Genomic DNA, 19311 nt, shown 5'->3' with positions numbered 1-19311 from the left:
GACAGGGTAACTGGCCTGCCCCATCCTTCCCAACTTCCCCAGATGCTCAGATGTATAGCTCTCAGATGCACACAGCAGGTCTGACCATACCATAGACATTCACCAAACACAGGCTGTTTGGTAAGGAGGAAAGAGAACGAGAAAGGTCAGGAGAAACTCATCGCCACCCTCACTGATGAGGCCCCAGTGATGACAAGCTTTGGAGCAAGATGGACCCACAGTGTCAGATCATAACAGATGGAAAGGCTTTCATTAACAACTGGTTTGACACCCACATTGTGCACAGGAAAATCTGAGGCCCAGAGCAATGCAGTGTGCCCTCTCTCCAATTATTTGTGTGACGGATTCACAGCCACTACGTGGGGATCCCAGGCCCTGATGCACTAACATTAACACACAGCCTAAATATGGTGGGGGGCAATGGTGGGGGTCACTGCCAGGCAGTGTTCCACTGGCCTTCCAGGAGAAAGCAAATCTTCTGAAGCCCTCTCAAGACTCCCAATACATATATCAAGGTGTCAGGGTGTAGAATGGTCCAGGGAGAATGCCAGAAATGTCAGAAAAGGCTAAGTGAGATAAGTTGGAAGAGCAGGAATTGGAGTTGGAAGGCCTGTATTTGAATTATTTTTTAATTTTTAAGTTTTCATATTCAGGGGCACCTGGGTGGCTCAGTCGGCTGAGCATCTGACTTCAGCTCAGGTCGTGATCTCCCACTCCGTGGGTTCGAGCCCTGCATCAGGCTCTGTGCTGACAGCTCAGAGCCTGGAGCCTGCTTCTGATTCTGTGTCTCCCTCTCTCTCCACCCCTCCCGCGCTTGTGCTCTGTCTCTCTCACTCTCCTTCAAAATAAATAAATAAATAAATAAATAAATAAATAAATAAATAAACAAACATATAAAAAAAGTTTTTATGTATTTATCTTGAAAGAGAGAGACAGACAGACAGCAGGGGAGGGGCAAAGAGAAAGGGAGAGAGAATCCCAAGCAGGGAGAGCCCGATGTCAGAGCTGTCAGAGCAGAGCCCGATGTGGGGCTTGAACCCATGAACCACGAGATCATGACCTGAGCCGAAATCAAGAGTCAGACACTTAACCGACTGAGCAACCCAGGCACCCCTGTATTTGAATTCTGAATGCTCCTTTTACTAGCTGTACCAGGACTAACTGAGCTGCTCAGTTAACCTTTATGAAATGGTAACACCCACCTCACAGGATTTGTGCAAAGAATTCAGGGAGGTGAAGGAGAAGCACTCGGCACGTGACAAAATGCCATTTGAATGTGAACAGTTTTCACATTGTCATGGGACAGAGAAAAGCCTGGGGTGTGGGGTGGGAGGGGGAAGAGCAGAGACCACCACAGAGACCGAAATAATCCAGAGAAGCCTAGCCAGGAAGCAAACCCCAGGCATTGGCTTGGGCGGAAGCTCTCATCCTCCCTGTTTCCCTAGTTCAGCCTTTCTGGGCTCAGCCAGGTAAACCTCCTCCCTTCCGCAGTGGTCCCCAGGAAGGCTTTTTCCAGTGTAAGGAACATACTGAGGAAGATACATTCCTCTCCATGACCCAGGTCCTTCATCCAATTTCCTAAAGTAGTCCCTTTGCTCCCGGCTGGTAAGACCAGCAAATCTTTTAGGGAAATCAGCCTGATCAAAAAAAGATTGTTTTCTCAGTGCCCCCAAAACTTCCTATCAAGCTGAATGTCTCAAGTCTATTTTATTATAACATGTCTGAACTCCCTTCCAACACCTAGACAAAACATACCCAGAAAATGTGTGTATACACACACACACACACACACACACACACACACACACACAGAATATTGTCAAGAAAAATTATCCATTGTTATCTGTTGTATCCAGTGTTGACAAGTAGACCCACCATACTTAGGGATTATCTGATTTTCTAGGAGTGCATACCTTTGTTTGGCTTCTATTGATTAGGACATTTTAGAACTCTATAAAAGTAGAGGTTAACTTGTAGAAAAACAGTAACAATAGAAATGATTCTTGGGGTGCCCGGGTAGCTCAGTCGGTTAAGTGTCTGACTCTTGATTTCAGCTCAGGTCATGATCTCATGGTTTGTGAGTTCAAGCCCCGCACGAAGCACTGCACTGACAGCATGGAGCCTGCTTGGGATTCTGTCTCCTTCTCTTTCTGCCCCTCCCCTGCTTGCTCTCTGTATCTTTCCCAAAATAAATAAAAATAAACAAACAAAAAGAAATGATTCTTGATAATAACAGTGTATATGATTCTTATCCAACAGCAATGCAAATGATTTCTGTCTGGTTTTATTGCCTTTAACCAATTTTGAAAATATTAGGTAATTGATTTCAGCGTTCCTTTCAACTACCAACTATAAATCTCCCTTCCCTGAATTTTCTAAAGATTGTTTTAAACTATTTTTAATTAATCTCTCCACCCAACATGGGGTTTGAACTTCTCAACCCTGAGATCAAGAGTCGCATGTCCTATGGCCTGAGCCAGCCAGGCGCCCCTCCCTTCCCTGAATTTTCTTTTGAATTAACCTGACTCCCTCATTAATTAAGCTGAATAAAATCATTGACACATGTTTGTGTTACACTTGTATGGTAACGTACTTTTACCTCTTTAAAAAATTACGTTTTACCGATATCCATCTCAGAGCCTCACCAGGGGGCGGAGGGAGCTAACAGAAGAGGGAAGCATGCAATCAGTAGACTGCGGTCCTCCTTGAGTCACCACTGCTAACATGGCCTTGGGAGAGTATGCATCTCCTCTTAGCCTGTTTCTTCACTCGTAACTCCTAACGTTACAATTGTTCATCTATCTATCTTAACAACACTGCCACCCAATAGATTTTAATAAGCCTCTTGAGGCTTGCCCCGTCCAGCCCCGTCCAGCCCTGTCCAGCCCCGTCCAGCCCCAACCAGCCCTGTCCAGCCCCGATCCTTGCTCACAGGAGATGCTCCATAGATATACAGTGGAGCAAATTGAAAGGCACTGGCCTGGATCAGTTATATTTTGTGTTTTTAAGCAACCGAGCTCACGTCTCCAAATTATGCATTGAGTTCCATTATAAAACATGCAAATGCATTGAAACAGTGCCTGTGACAATTTAAACTTCCACTGTTCTCCTAAAAACACCAGCATCACATGTGGAATCCTGGAAGCCCCAGACTTCCTCAGAGCTCGAGTCTAACTTTCAAAGGCTTTTCCCAAATCCACAGTTCCCCAAGTGGGGTGCCGCTACCAGCCCATGAGGAACCTCTGGGCCCCAGGCTCTGACTTGACTGACACTCTCACTGAGCGAGCGCGAGGACCGTGTCGTGGGAATCACAGCAGTGGCTCCCGGCCTGGCCCTGAGCTACCAAGGCCACCTCTGAGTTGGGGCAGCCCCCAGCCATGCATTGTCTATAATGGAAGGAAGGTAGCCAGGAGCTGCTGGCCTCAGAAGACGTCACAGTTCAGAATCCACGAGGCAACCAGGAGGCCTCCCCTTGCGAGGACTGCCTGACCATGTCTCAGCTCACGGTGGCTCTTTCCCTGGCCAGATGTGAGCACACACACCCCGCCCCCCAACCTTTACTGCCTTACTGGAAGCATAGCTCAAAAGGTTTTCAGTCTCTGTCTCCCTTCTCAAAGTTTCCATGGGAATCAGCGATCAGGGGGGTAACTCCAGACATAAATGCCATCGATTTTCACTGCGGTTGGGGGGAAGAGGCAGGGGGAGACCTCGGGAAGAGTGAGACTAGAGAAGAGGACCATGGGAGGTGTGGGCACCTCCAATTATTTTTGAAAACTCTCCCCAGGCTATCCATTTTTCCACCCATTCACTCTCAAATTAGCATGTATTTGCCTAGGAGCCCTCGACTTAACTCGTAGCCACAATAGAAAGCCTTGCCAGATGGGAAATAAATAACAGCAGGCCCCCTCCCGGTGAATGGGCAGCCCATGACCCCAGAGGATGAGACAAGCTGCTGGGATCTGTTCTTTAGGAAGTCATGCCCAGGGAGTCATGAGAACCCGTTCCCCTTTCCTCTCTTAGTGAATCATAGGTTGATTTCATGAGAACCAGTGATTCCCCCCACAATACCCCCCACCAAGACCTACCACCAAAGGCAGGTTCCCCGGATCGCAGTGGCTAAAAGTGACTGACTCATCAGAAGTCTCTGCGTCTGGGCCACGCTGATTCAATGAGCTTCAGCTCTGAGACCACCCCTCCCTCCTGAACATGTGGAAGGAGTCTGGGCCTCTGTTTCCAGCCATTCATAAGGCCTGTGTTCTTGCTCAGCCTCAAGGGCCCAGACTCAGCCCTGCCAGAGAAGTGGCAATCTTCATCGGAACTTTGTCGCTGAAAACAATCAGCAACCCCACCACCCATTTCCTCTGATGGTATAGCCAGAGCAAGCAAACACGGCCCTGGTCCTCACGGGGTGGCTGTAAGGATTAAATGAAACAAGTCCCTGTCAAACTCTGAGCACAAAGGGCTGGCACACAGGAAGCACTCCCTAAAGGCTGCTGCTGCTGCTACAGTGGCTGTCGTTTTTGTCCTTGCTGTTTTCATCCTGAGTCCCAAGCTGTTTGAGGCAGGTGAATGTTTTACTTTCTTCTTACTTTTTCCCTGAAGCCACTCTTCTACACGACACTAGACACACTGCTGAGCATGCCCTGAACAGGGGGGTGGTGGGAGCACAGAGCCAGAAAGCATCAGACTACAGTAAAACAATCAGTTGTCAGATCTAACTTCTAAATGGAGTCAGGAATATTAGTGTTCGAAAATCCAGTCCAGGAGGGATGGCCAAGAGGAGAGGGCCAAGTAGAAAACAGAGAGGGGGGCGCCGGGGTGGCTCAGCCGGTGAAGCGTCCAACTCTTGATTTCAGCTCAGGTCATGATCTCACCGTTCGTGAGATCGAGCCCCACGTCATGCTCTGTGCTGGTGGCTTGGAGCCTGCTTGGGATTCAATCTCTCTCTCTCTCTCTCAAAGTAAATAAATAAACGTTAAAAAAGAAAGAAAGAAAATATAGACAAGACCGCCAAGAAGTTTGCCTGAAAAGCAGTGGAAGGAAAGGCTGTGGTTTGGCACGTCAGCCCAATTCACAAAACCAGAAGAGAGACAAAGGATGGGGAAAATGGGGGAAAAAAGAGGAACCAGGAAGGGAGTTGGAACAAGTGGAAGTCATAATGCGTCAAAGAGAGCTATTTTGAGGACACACTGTCCAATGAGCCAGGATGCCAGAATGTAGGAATGGGCCACCCTAGTGAAGCCAGGGTGCTTCAGGAAAGGGCTAAGTCAAAAGGAGAGGTGTTTAGTGGGAAGGGAGGGTGATCCACACTGCGTACACTACGGACTGTCTTACTATCTGCCAGAAAGGAGGTCTGGCCTGGCTCTCCAGCCCTGCCACTGACCTTTGACTAGTCACTTCCCAATTAGGTGCACGGGGACACCGGCTGACTTGGCGGGGCCTGATCTTCCATTGCAGTCACCTGGCTGAGTGAGTCATCCAAGAACAAAACATCTCATGCTAACTGCCATATGGATCCACAAGTTTCTCCAGAGCTTTCTTAGAGCAATCTGCTAAGAAAGTTTATTTTATTTTTGTTCCTTCATTACATGTAGCAGCAGCTCAGTAATCTAAGGAAGGGGAAGGGGAAAGGAAAAGTGAAGTTCAAGGTAACACGCACCTCTGAGCATAAAGCTCCAGGAAGCATCACCCAAAATGGCAGGAAATCCAAATTTTCACGTTTCACCATATCTAAGACTATGGATGTAGGATGTACCATAATTTCAGAGATTTAAAAAAGTGCATCACAGTTCGTTAAATATGGCATGTGACATCAGAAGGCATTTGTGTATAATTTGCCTCTACCAATATTAAAATGTGTTATGGGTTGAATTCTGTGCCCCCAGAAAAATATGCTGACGTCCTAACCCCCAGTGCCTACCACTGTGACCTTATTTGGAAACAAGATCTTTGCAGACATAATCAAGATAAGGTCCTCAGGGGAGGCCTAACCCAGCCTGACTGATGTCCTTGCAGGGGGAAGACACCATGTGAAGACAAACATACAGAGTAAATGCCATGTGATGACAGAGGCAGAGATCAGAGTGATCCAACTGGAAGGGAAGAAATGCCAGAGTACCAGCCACCAGGAGACAGGAAGCAGCAGGGAAGGATTCTATCCAGAGTCTCTGAGAAAGCAGGGCCCTGCTGATACCTTGTCTCCAGTTTTCTAGCCTCCAGGGAGAATAGAATAAAGTTCATTGCGTTAAGCCCCACAGTTGTAGCACCCCTAAGAAGATAATACAAAAAGGTTTTGCATTTCTATAGCATATATGACACGATTTTGAGAAACACTGTCCTTAAATACTTTACGTGATTGAGGGAAAAAAAAAGCCATTCTGGAATGAAAATGTTGCTATGGTTAATCCATCTATAGATAATAGGAACATGGCCACTTCAGCTTTATACTTTTATACTAATATACATCAGTGGTGTTGGTGTTCATTCATTCATTTACTCAACAACTATTCATGACGCACCTACCTGTGCCTGGAGCTCTCCTAGGCACTGGAGACATTGTGGAACAAAACAAGCCCCCTAGTCTTGTGGAGCTCAAATTTTAGTGCAAAAACAAAAACAAAAACTTACAACAAAAATGGACAATTTCAACCAGTGGCAAATGCTTTTTTTTTTAAAAAAAAAAAAAAAGGAGAATAAAAGAATAACATCAATGAGGGGAAGAAGTCTCTTCTAGAGAACATGGTCAAGAAAGGCTTCTCTGGACCTGAATAGGCATTTTTCCAGAGACCTACAGATGGCCAACAGACACATGAAAAGATGCTCAACATCACTCATTATCAAGGAAATGCAAATCAAAACTACAATAAGATATCACCTCACACCTGTCAGAATGGCTAAAATCAAAAAGACAAGAAATAACACGTGTTGATGAGGATGTGGAGAAAAAGGAACCCTCGTGCACTGTTGGTAGAATGCAAGTTGGTGCAGTCACTATGGAAAACAGTAGGGAGGTTCCTCAAAAATTAAGAACAGAAACATCATATGATCCAATAATTCCACTACTGGGTATTTACCCAAAGAAAACAAAAACACTAATTCAAAAGGATACAGGCACCCCTATGTTTACTGAAGCATTATCTACAATACCCAACTTTGGAAGCAACTTAAGTGTCCATCAATAGATAAGTGGATAAAGATGTAATACACACACACACACACACACACACACACACACACACACGAATATTGCACAGCCATAAAAAAGGATGAGATCTTGCCATTAGTGATAACATGGATGGACACAGAGGGTATTATGCTAAGTGAAATAAGTCAGACTGAGAAAGACAAATACTGTATGATTCACTTACATGTGGAATCTTGAAAACAAATTAATGAACGAACAAAAAGCAGAATCAGACCTATAAATACAGAGAACAAACAATGTTTGCCAGAGGGAAAAGGGGATAAGTGGATGGGCAAAATGGGTGAAGGGGACTGGGAGATAGAGGCTTCCAGCATTGGGATGAGTAAGTCATAGGAATAGGGAATACAGTCGATGGTATTACAATGGCGTCACATGGGGACAATTGGCGGCTACACTCGTGAATGTAGCATAATGTACAGAGATGTTGAATCACTACGTTGCACACCTGAAACTAATGTAACATGTATGTCAACTGTACTCAAATAAAAAAACAATTAAGAAAAGGGGGAAAAAAGAAAAAAGAAAGGCCTCTCTGAGTTGACATTTCAAAATGATATGAGTGGGTCATGAGAAGATCTAGGGGACAAGCATTCCAGAAAGAATCCACAAGTGCGAGATGGACTCCAGCCTGTTAAAGAAGTAGCAGGAAGAGAGAGGGAGGAGGAAAGAGGCAGAGAAGTGGCTGGAGAAGCAGTCAGGGACCAAAACGCTAGAAAGCTACAACCATGGTAAGGAGTATGGCTTTCATTCTCCATATGATGGAAAGCCACTAGAGGAATTTGAGCAAACGTGGGTAGAGAAAAGGTCCTCCTGGCCACTGAAAGGAAGGCAGACCTAAGAGGAAAAAGATGAAAAGAAACCAGTTAGGAAGCTATTACAATAATTCAGGCAACAGAGGGCAGGGATTTGGAATGGGATAGTAATGGTGTTAACAGTGTGGTCAGACCCTAGACATGTTCCAAGGACTTACTGCCGGATGACATGTGGGGCACGGTAGAAAGACAGGTTTGCTCCCTAGCAAGTGGACCTGCTTGGACAAAGTTCGAATGTTTTCACCACCGGCCATACCCTTTCACTGACTCTTCAGCCAGTAGGCCCTGCCCTTGTAAGTAAAGCCAGATCATGCCTGGTTTGCGTCTCCAACTGGGTTAATGAGGTAGCCATGTGCAGAACACTGCAGAAGGCCCCTCCTCCGACCGAGTCCTACCTTCTGTATGGTTGTCATATAACATTAACACCCAGTCCCTGAGCAACACCATAGGGCAGCCGTGGTAAAATCAATGATCATTATTATTGTGTAACAGTGAACGTGGTGGGGGAAACAAGCAGAACTATAGGCAGGGGATCTCAGGTCCAAAGCCACTTCTTTGCCATTCCGCCAGCTGGGTAGCCTCCAGCAGGCCCATTCGTCTCCCTGGGGCTCCGACACCAGTGACTCTTGTATTCTCTACTCAAGGACTGGTAATTGCTCATTGGTATTTAAAGGGCCTAATGCAGCCACATGGGCCAAACACAGGAGACCCCAAATGGCTGCTTCCTTTCCCCATGCTCCCAAATATGGACATAGTACTTATCTCAGGCGTTGTTAGGATTAAATGAGATAATTTATGTGGAAGAACCACCTGTGGTGGATGCTCAGTAAATGTTGGCCTCCTTCCTCCTCACCTTCCCTCGAACTGCTTCCTGCGTTAGGAATGCCATCCCCACCGCTGCCCCAGCCCTGCCCCAGGGTCAGACTCACAGGACCCTCTGCCTCTAAAAGGATATGCTGAAGAAATCACTGGCCAGGAGACAAGAGCCCCCAGGGCTAGAGCCTACCAATGCCACTAAACGAACTGTATGACCTTGGGAGGGTCCCTTCAACGCTCAGGGTCTCCCTTTCTCCTTCTCTGTAAAGCAAACAGTGTTGGGTTAGAAGATCTTCAAGGTTCCGCCAGTCCTGGACGTCTATATTCCAGCCAGAAAGCATCACGAGTGACTCCCAGTCTAGGAGGCCTAGCATCCCTGGGCCCAAGACCACTCACACAATGCACAAACGCCCATTTCTTCTTAACAGCTTGACAGACACTTGATTCAAATGCTGCATCTCAAGCTCTGGAAAATGTTATCAGCACAGGCCCCACCTCCCAAGTGACACACTCAGCACAGAGAAGAAGCGAGCTGGTACCAAGCTCTGTTTGAGGCCCAGCCCAGCGGTGCCCTGTTGGTGACCTCCTTGGCATGCAGCTGTCCAGTTCTGCTACTCCTCCTCCTCCTCCAGCTCACATCTGGTGGGTACGGACAGCAGGCAATGGTCCTCACGGTCCCCACCCCCACCCCTCCCCACCCCGTCTTGGTAGGAAGGCAAATTACTCCCACCGTTTTGGAAAACAACTCAGCAAAACCTATTACAATTTAGATGTAAAACATTCATGTCCTTTGACCCAGCAGCTTCGGTTCAAGAAATTGAACCTGTAGAAACACTTGAACAAAGGTGCAGACAATGAACAAGGAGACTCCCTGCCGCTTTATTTGTAGCAGCAAATACATGGGAATGATCCCAAAGTCCGCCAGCAGGGAATCCTTTAAGTAAATTCTGCTATATCCATATAACAGTATGCCTTCTGGCAAGAATTATATCTCTTAGGATAAATAATGGAAAGATATAAACTGACATAAAACATGCTTAGAGGGGCGCCTGGGTGGCTCAGTCGGTTAAGCGTCTTGACTTCGGCTCATGTCATGCTCTCATAGTTCACGAGTTCGAGCGCCGGGTCGGTCTCTGTGCCCACAGCTCAGAGCCTGGAGCCTGCTTCGGATTCTATGCCTCCCTCTCTCTCTGCCCCTGCACAGCTTGTACTGTCTCTCTCTCAAAACAGTTTTTAAAAATTTTTTAAAAGAAATAACAATAAGAGTAAATAACTGCATATGGTGACACACATGGGGGAAAAAACTGGAGTAACTATTAACAGCGGGTATCTTGAAGGACAAGACTACAAAGGACTTGGTACTTTGCATTATCCTACTTCTGCACTGCTTGAACTTTTTTTTTTTTTACAACAAGCGGAATTACTTTTATAAGCTAAAAAAAAAAAAATTAAAGCTAATTCTGAATGTCCTCAGTCCTGTCTCATTTTCTACACTGGCATTCACCTACATGTAGGCTCCCCAGAGCATGCCACGCTTCCTACAAGCCGGGACATCTGCAGCATCAGCACCCGTTAGCCTCTTTGAATCTGAAATCCAGCGAGAACTCAGGAATAGACTTTGGCCCACTCCCTTCAGGAACTGCCCGGGAGAGAGCAGGGTATGGTCTGTTGTCAATATGTAGCAGTCCCAGATCGAAGACACCACGTTCCCCTCATCTCAGAGAGGTGGTCACACCTGCCCCCACCCCCCCAACGCAGCTCCAGCAGAGGTTTAACCTGAAGGAGCTTATCTCGTGTAGTGGCTAAAGCAAGGGTTTGAAACCACGGGTGGATCTCACAGGCCCGGGGTTTCTCGACCCAGGAATCCCATTTAGCACAGAGATTTAGGTTAACTACGGGGACTTCTTAAAGTGGCTACTGAATGTGCCTTTTGCCAAACCTCTGGAGCTCTCTTCTGGTGCGAAATTTTTCAAGCCTGTTTTTAACTGTAGACCTCCCTCTTCCCCGCCCCCCCCCCCCCCCCGCCCAAGAAATCTTTACATGGAGTTCCATGATATGAATTAGTTAAAGGAAAAGCTTCTCCAGTTGAAGGTGAGGAGGGGCAGGTGTGAACCAAAGTCTCTCCCTCCATCTCCTTCCATTTTGCAGCCCCTGACACACCAAGAGCCCGACCAGGCTCAGGGGGAAGATGGCTTGTGCAAAGTCACCCAGCAAACGGATGAAAAAGCTTGCACAGCAGGGAATTGAATATAGGTTTCTCAGTTTCCGACCCGCAGATCTTTTCACACTTTTTTTTTTTTTCTATATGAAAGGAGGTGTTTTTTGTAAGTTTAAAAAAAGAAATAGCACAAGTTTAGGTAGAGGCATAGGGACACACATGAGAATTATTATATATACATGGAGGAAAATCTGAATCGAGCACACCACCTGGGGGCACTTGGGCGGCTCAGTCGGGTAAGCGTCTGACTCTTGATTTCTGCTCAGGTCATGATCTCACACAGTTCATGAGTTCGAGCCTGCATTGGGGCTGTGTGCTGACCCTGCAGAGCCTGTCTGAGATTCTCTCTCTCCCTCTATCTCTCTCTCCCTCTGTCCCTCCCCCCAGTTGTGGTCGAGCACGCGTGCTCTATCTCAAAATAAATAAACATTTAAAAAAATAGAACACACCATCTAATTAATATTGAACGTTATGGGAGAACAGAATTAAAGGGAAACTAGCCATTTTACTCTCCAGTGTTTGACTTTCTTAAAATGAGCGCATATCACCTCATTCTCTCCTTGAATGTCTGAATGTCTTTACCAATTGAGCTAAGAAATGCTGGGTGGGGGGGGCGGGGAAGGAGACTAGTCTTTTTGTGGGAATATGACTAAAAACCAGAAGGAAGACTTATTATTTTCAGAGATGCTATCAAAAATTTTAATTAGGGGCGCCTGGGTGGCGCAGTCGGTTAAGCGTCCGACTTCAGCCAGGTCACGATCTCGCGGTCTGTGAGTTCGAGCCCCGCGTCAGGCTCTGGGCTGATGGCTCAGAGCCTGGAGCCTGTTTCCGATTCTGTGTCTCCCTCTCTCTCTGCCCCTCCCCCGTTCATGCTCTGTCTCTCTCTGTCCCAAAAATAAATAAACGTTGAAAAAAAAAATTAAAAAAAAAAAAATTTTTAATTAAACATTTTTTTTAATTTTTTATGTTTTTTAATTTATTTTTAAGAAAGGCAAAGTGTGAATGGGGGAGGGGCAGAGAGAGAGAAAGGGAGATACAGAATCCGAAGCAGGTTCCAGGCTGTGAGCTGTCAGCACAGAGCCCAACGCAGGGCTCCAACCCACGAACCACAAGATCATGACCTGAGGTGAAGACCAACGCTTAACCAATTGAGCCACTCAGGTGCCCCCACCCCCACAAAAAAATTTTAAAAGGTAGAATAGCTCCAGGTTTACTTAACAAGGATTGTGATGTGCCATATTTGGCCACAAAGTACGCATTCCTTTCCAGACTAATAATAAAAGTGCTGGTTGCTGCAAAGTCCTCTCCAATATCCTGAAGAGATCACTACTTGGCACTGGGGAAATCAAATGGGTTATACATGGCTCAAAGGCATTGATCCCGTTAGAAAATTAGAAATGGAAAGTTGCATCTGGGTTTCATTCACATGGTCCCCTGCTTTCTTTTCTTTTTTAATTTTTTTAAATGTTTTTATTTATTTTTGAGACAGAGTCCGAAGCAGTCTCCAGGCTCTGAGCTGTCAGCACAGAGCCTGATGCAGGGCTTGAACTCATGGACTGTGAGATCATGACCTGAGCTGAAGTCGGACGCTTAACAGACTGAGCCACCCAGGAGCCCCATCAGGGTAACCGCCTCAGCACCTGAGGAAGATGAAGTAGACCTAGATAACCCCTGGGCTTTCTGGGGTTCTCCACAACATGGATGAATCTCAGATGTGTCACGCTATGTGAAAGAAGCCAGACTTAATGGGCTATGACTTCATTTATATGACGTTCCATTAAAGGTAGGACTGTAAGGACGGGAAACAGATCAGAGGTTGCCAGGAACTAAAGGTGGGGATAGGGTACTGATGGCAAAGGAGTTCAAGGGAACCTTTTGGGATGATGGAAATATTCTGTATCTTGATTATGGTGATGGATGCTTGATTAAACATGTGTCACAATTCAAAAAACCATATACCTAAAAAGGATGGATTTTACTGCATGTAAATTACCCTTCAGCAAACCTCACTTTATTTTTTATTTATTTTTTTTTCAACGTTTATTTATTTTTTTGGGACAGAGAGAGACAGAGCATGAACGGGGGAGGGGCAGAGAGAGAGGGAGACACAGAATCGGAAACAGGCTCCAGGCTCTGAGCCATCAGCCCAGGGCCCGACGCGGGGCTCGAACTCACGGACCGCGAGATCGTGACCTGCCTGAAGTCGGACACTTAACCGACTGTGCCACGCAGGCGCCCCAAGTAAACCTCACTTTAAAGAGAGTGTTCCTCGGGGCGCCCTCCAGGAACACTCTTTTTATTTATTTATTTTTTCACCCACCATCTGGGTGGCTCAGTCAGTTAAGTGTCTGACTCTTAATATTGGCTCAGGTTACAATCCCAAGGTTATGGGATGGAGCCCCCAGCCAAGCCCCACATTGGGCTCTGTGCTGAGCGTGGAGCTTGCTTAAGATTTTCTCTCTCTCTCTCTCTCTCTCTCTCTCTCTCTGCCCCTTCCCTACCTCCTGCCCCCCCCCCTCCTGCTTGTATGTGCACACTCTCTAAAAAATAAATAAACAAATAATAATAAGAGTGTCCCCGGAGACACTATGTACATGGGGAAAAAAGGCAGATTTTACACATTTCTTTTGCTGGATAGTTTCACGTGCAATAAACAGCAGCAGCTTACACAGGAAGAATAGACAGTATCATTCTCCCACTCCCACCTGCATTGGCACTCAGGAACCGAGTTCCTTCAAACACAATGATCTTCCCATCTAGGAACGGGCAGAGCTCAGGGGCAAGGAGGCGAGGCGATGGGGTGAAATAGCAGGCCAGCTCTGTGGGCAGCAGAGGGGGCTGGCTCAGGCCAAGTGGTTTATCCCTGAAGCTGCTCAGTCACTCCCCCAGTTAATTATCTGTCTGCTGATTCATGAGTTGTGGTTCCTGTGGGCATGCTTCTTGGCTATTTCTGCCAACAGAGGCAGAAGGATTCGCAGGGCTGGGAGGGGATGATAACCAGAGATCCTGAGTGTGGTGGGGAGTTACAGAGGAAGAATTTCTATTAGGAAATTCCAGAGTCATATCCATTTTCCCCCTCCTCACTGTCGCCTCCTTACCCCATCTTATGCTGTCCCCAGGAGATCTCTACCACTCACATGGTTTTGAGGGAGGTAAAGGAGAAAGCTTCCCTCCTGAGTGTCTACTCCCAGGAGAGAGGGAAAAAAAAGCAGACAATCCACAGAGGGTCCCCTGAGAACAGAGGTCTAAGGCACCATAGTGCAGAGATCCAAATGCCCAAAGAATTCATGGTCTCAGCTGTATTCTAAAAATCTCCAGAATGCCCAGATGGAACACTGGAGGATCCTCTGTGAATCAGTGCAGATATTCAAATACTGGGTTTCTTGCAATGAGGCACATCACCTCCAGATGCCTTTTGCTAGCCTTCCCTAGGTATTTATTTTGGCTGCCAGGGTGCCAGTCACTGGGCCTACAGCACTGAACAAAACAGACATGTCCTTCTCCTCACGGCACCTGAAATCTTGTGAATGTCTTTCACTTTCCTCTTTTCCCAGAGACAGAACTTAAGGTTTTCTAGTATATAAAGCAAATGACGGCCTCTTTCCTCCTTGGTCTCTTCTGTGGCTTCTTGCTGGGTGAGAGTGGCTAAGATATGCCACACCACCAATGGCGGAATGTCACAAGGGTATGGGATAAGGGACTCCATCGTCTCATTCTGGGAGCCTGGGTTGCATGCCTGCATGAAGCAGTAATAGCTCTTGTCTCCAACACATGGTAGGTACCATGGATAGGAATAATGGCAATAGTAAACGCCATTTGGGGTGCCTGAGTGGCTCAGTCGGTTGCACATTTGACCCTTGATTCGGCTCAGGTCATAATCCCAGGGTCATGGGATCGAGCCCCACATCCAGACCCGTGTAGGGCTCTGTGCTGATTCTCTCTCTCCCTCTGCCCGATCCCCTACTCACGTTCTCTCTCTCTAAAATAATAACTGATAATAATAATAAAATAGTAAATGCCATTTGTTGAATGCTTATTTTGTGCCTTTATCTCATTTAATTGGCATAATCATCGAAGTACTGTTTTCTCCACTTTACAGATGAGGAAACTGAGATTCCCAAGAGATGAAGTAACTTGCCCATCTTTGCATGTAAATTCCAAATTTCAATTCTACCCTCAAACGACCTCGCTTCTCCCCATACCAGACCCTCCTATTCTGGGACAGCCTCTCTGTGCCACCACCCAGCTCTTTCTGTGTGTCCTTTCAACACTGTGTGGACCAACAACCCTCTTCTGCTCTCATCCTAACCTCCTGCTTCCCCAGGAATCTGACAACACCTGCAACCCTGGCTCTCAGAAGGAGTCTGGGGCTGGCTCAGCACAACCCATCACAACACCTGGAATGATCCCAATCAACGACGAATCTGTGAACAGATCTCCCAAAGGATATTTAATGCAAACTTAAGTATGTCAATGCGGTGGTATCCTATATGGATCATTACAACTCTGTAAGCCAGATCTACAAAAAAGACCAGGAGGGAGGGGTGGAGGAAGAGACACCAAAATGACAGGTACACTCCTCATCTTCACTAATACTGGCACCTGCACCATGCTAGGCTCTACCTTATGTTACTTCATTTCCTTCTAAGACTATAAGAATATAATGATTAGACTTGGAAATCATTCAGAAATTCAGAAAGCTGTAGACGTAAAAAGAAAATGTTTTAAGTTCTCGGAAGCAGGCAGTCCCACTGCCCTCATCGACACCAGGCAGCATCTGAACCCCGGCTCTAACACCTCCCAGGACACAAGGCTGGAGATGCGTATTTCTGTCCTATGGTCACCAGGCTGCTCACTGTAGGCTGAAGACATCGGTTGACATGTTTGAGCATCTATCGCATGAGAAGCTTCGGCAAAAACAGCTTAGTCCCCTATAAATGATCTGTAACTCCCCCATCACATCATTCATACAGATTGTGGGGATGGTTTCCTGGGTGTACATTTATCTACAAATTCATCAAGTCATATACATTAAATAAATACAGCTTTTTGTATGTCGACCATACATTAAAGTGTTTTTTTTTAATATTGTTGCCTTGTCCTGTATAATCTCTTATACACACACACATACACAGAGGAACGCCCTAGCGGACCAGGAGCCAGAGTTCTCCCTGGCAAGGTCACTAGGGCTCCGGAAGGACCACGGGCAGCATCCCTAGACTGTAATCTCTGCCCCTCCACCCGCTCCCCAGGTCCAATGAGGCCGAATCGAATGCTAACCGCCTTGGCATGGTGTGTGCAACAGCGGGAGAGACAAAGCCAGGGATCGAAGCCAGTAACAGGGACCCGTGGTGTGGCTCCTCGCATATACTGGAGGGCGATCCCGGAAGCGGAGACACTGCTGTAACCCAGGACCCAAGAGGAGGGTGGGAGCCAGAGCCCTCACCCTCCTCCGAACCGCTCCTGCCGGGAGCCACCAAGGAAAAAGGAGAAAAGAAAAGAAAACTTGGGAGAAAGTGTAACCCAAGGAGAGAGACGAATGTGCAGGAGCGGGCACACCCGCGCGCGCACACACTCTCATCCGAGCAGCTACAACCACATCCCTCGACAGCGCGCGGGAACAGCCCCGGGAAGCCGCAGCTCGCCGCGCCCACCCGAGCCAGCCGGCCTCCGCACGCCCCAGACCACCTGCGATGCGCGCCGCCCCGAAGGTGCGCCCGCCACCCCCCGCGCGCGCGCGCGCCGAGGCTGCCGGGGGCAGGCGCCCGACTCCCCTAAGGGCTCCGGCGTCCTGGAGGACCCGCCCCTAGGTGACCTCTGAGCCCTGCTACCGCGGGGTCGGGAAGCTCCCCGGCTGCGGGCTCCGGCGGCCCAGCCTGGCCCCGCGCACTCGGAGCGCAGACGCGTGGGGGCGGCCCGCGCGTTTCCCGGCTCCGAGTCCGCAGACTCCGCGGCGGCAGGATGCGCGGCGCGGATCTCCGGGGAGCCGCGACCCCGCAGCGCGGGAGCCTCACCCACCTCCGACACCGACGCCCGCCAGCGCCCCCAGCACCAGCACGGCGGCCCAGAGCGGCCGCGCTCGCATCTCGTCCGCCGCCGCCGCCGCCGCGCCCGCCCCACAGCTAGTAGCGGCGCCCGCGGCCACTTTTCCCGCAGCGGTAGGGGAGGGGAGGGAGCGGACGCGGTGGGTGGGACAAACGGGGCGGGCCGCCGACTCGCGCTTCCTCCCCTCCGGCGCTTTTCTGGACCCTGCGCCGGCAAGGGGGCGGTGGGAAACCTCGGCTCCTCTCCCCCCGCCTGGCCGGGACCCGCCTCGAGAGGCGAGGCTGGGACCGGAGCGGGGTCGTGGGCACGTTCTCCGCAGACATCCTGGTCCCGGGGTCCGCGTCCGGATCCCGGGTATGCTTAGAAAAGCCAGGAGCCTGTGGTCCGTCTCTTGACCCAGTCTCACCTCCTGAGGGCTTTCTCTTTCACCTGAGCTCCTGGGCACTTTCCCTCTGTACCTTGAGTTTCATTCATGCACACTTTAATTTGTTTATTTGACAACCTTTTGAATGCTTACTCTATGCCAAGCACCGGTCTAGTCCTTCGTTATTCACTATTTTTACCCCTTTGGGTTACTTTGGTTTTCCAGAAAGCCTCTTGACAAGACCGCATCTCAAGCTTGTGTAAGCAATGATGTCCATAAAGGGCCTCTCTCTACAAATACTTGGCTTGCGTGTGGAAAGTGATCAACGTTTCAGGACAGGGGCCAATACACTTCCTCCAAACGCAAACTCACAGGCTTTGCAGCTTTATCGTATTTTCCTCCGAGGTTTCCTTCCCACTCTCTGCCTGCCCCCCCCCCCCCCCCCCCCCCCCCCCCGGCCAATCCCTCCCCTGGGTCTCTGGGTCTTTCCCAAGACCAGAAACCAGCCGGCTCAGAGGGGCAAAACGCCGTGGATGTGAGCAGCAGACCGCCAGGGGCTGGGGCTGGTGCTCCTGACGCAATGGGTAGCTCTAATGACATAAAAACCAAACCTGATGCATCAAAGAGGATATGGAAGTCTCTCCAGCTCCTGGGCTCCCCTAAGGGCTTTCAACCTGCCCCTGGGCTTCCCTAAGCCCTCTCTTGAGACACGCAAGATACCTGAAACCTGGCCCTGACTCAGCTTTCCAGCCTCATCTCCCACCCTAGCCCAGGAAGTTAACTTGGCATTCTCAGACACTCCATGGCTTTCCATCTGACTGACCTTCCTAAATCTTCCACCTGGAAAATTACACTTCTCTTTCAAAATATCCCCGATGTAATCTCTTCCAGGTAGGCTTGTCTGGGCCCGTTCCTCCAGCCCCACCCTCTGCAGAGGTGGGCACTTCCTCCTCGGACCTCCTAAACATTAGGATACAGCAAAAGAGCAGCACCCATCAGCAGAAATGTCACTAGCAAGTTGAAGGGGACAGAGGAGGAGCCAGCCCACAAAGGGTAGCTGGGCTTCCTGACCCGGGGTTTGAGACACCAGCTGCACATGCCTCTCTCAGCTGGGGAAGAGTCTCTAAACCATGTTCACAGTGCTGTCCTTGCCCTGGCACAAAATCCAGATCACACGGCCTGGTCACATGTCTGCCCACGTATTTACTTATTTGCTCAATTCCCACAATTATAACCAATCTCCCAATCACCCAGGCGTCTCCTCAGCCTAGCTCTGTTGGCCCCAGAGGTTCAACAAACCTGCTGTCCCACTCCCCAGCCCCTTCAGCCTGAAAAACTTCCTTTAACAAACCTTGCAGTGAAGGTCTCCTGGCAACAAATATGCTCAATATTCATTTGTTTCCTGCTCGTTTGCAATATTTCTTAGATCCAGATTTCTATGTTGACAGCGGTAGGGGAGGTGGTTTTATTGTACTTTAAAGATGTTGTTCCACTGTTTTCTGGCCTCCACTGTTTCTTATGAGCAGTCAGCCACCCCTACCATTGTGGTTCCCCTGTCTTTTCCCTCTGGTTTTGGTTTTTGTTTATTTGTTTTGAAATCATTTACAGAAAAATTACAAAATACTAAAGACTTCTCTCCAATCCTTCACCCGGTTTCCTCTAATGTCCACATCTTATTACCAAGTCATAATTACCAGACGCAGGAAATTAACATAGACACAATAGTATTAACGAATCGAGATACAATATTTGGATTTTGCCAATCTTCCCACTAAGGTCCTTTTTCCAGTCCAGGATCCAACGTGACATCTTCTCAGCCTATTTCTTTCCTCACCTTGACACTTTTGTGTCA

General features: G+C 48.3%; 1 protein-coding gene across 1 annotated transcript in view; it reads right to left on the bottom strand.

Moving 5' to 3' along the window:
- ITGB3 (integrin subunit beta 3) overlaps positions 1-17194 on the bottom strand; it is a 51866-nt gene extending 34672 nt beyond the window's left edge. The window contains exon 1 of the mRNA XM_047833744.1: positions 17069-17194. Coding sequence (XP_047689700.1) covers positions 17069-17135 — 67 coding nt within the window. The 5' untranslated portion in view covers positions 17136-17194. The remainder of the gene's footprint in view (positions 1-17068) is intronic.
- Positions 17195-19311: the final 2117 nt, after the last annotated feature.

The sequence above is a fragment of the Prionailurus viverrinus genome, chromosome E1 (assembly GCF_022837055.1).
Source record: "Prionailurus viverrinus isolate Anna chromosome E1, UM_Priviv_1.0, whole genome shotgun sequence".
NCBI lineage: Eukaryota > Metazoa > Chordata > Mammalia > Carnivora > Felidae > Prionailurus > Prionailurus viverrinus.
Note: the sequence above shows the minus strand (reverse complement) of the source record. Positions and strands in the feature narration are given on the sequence as shown.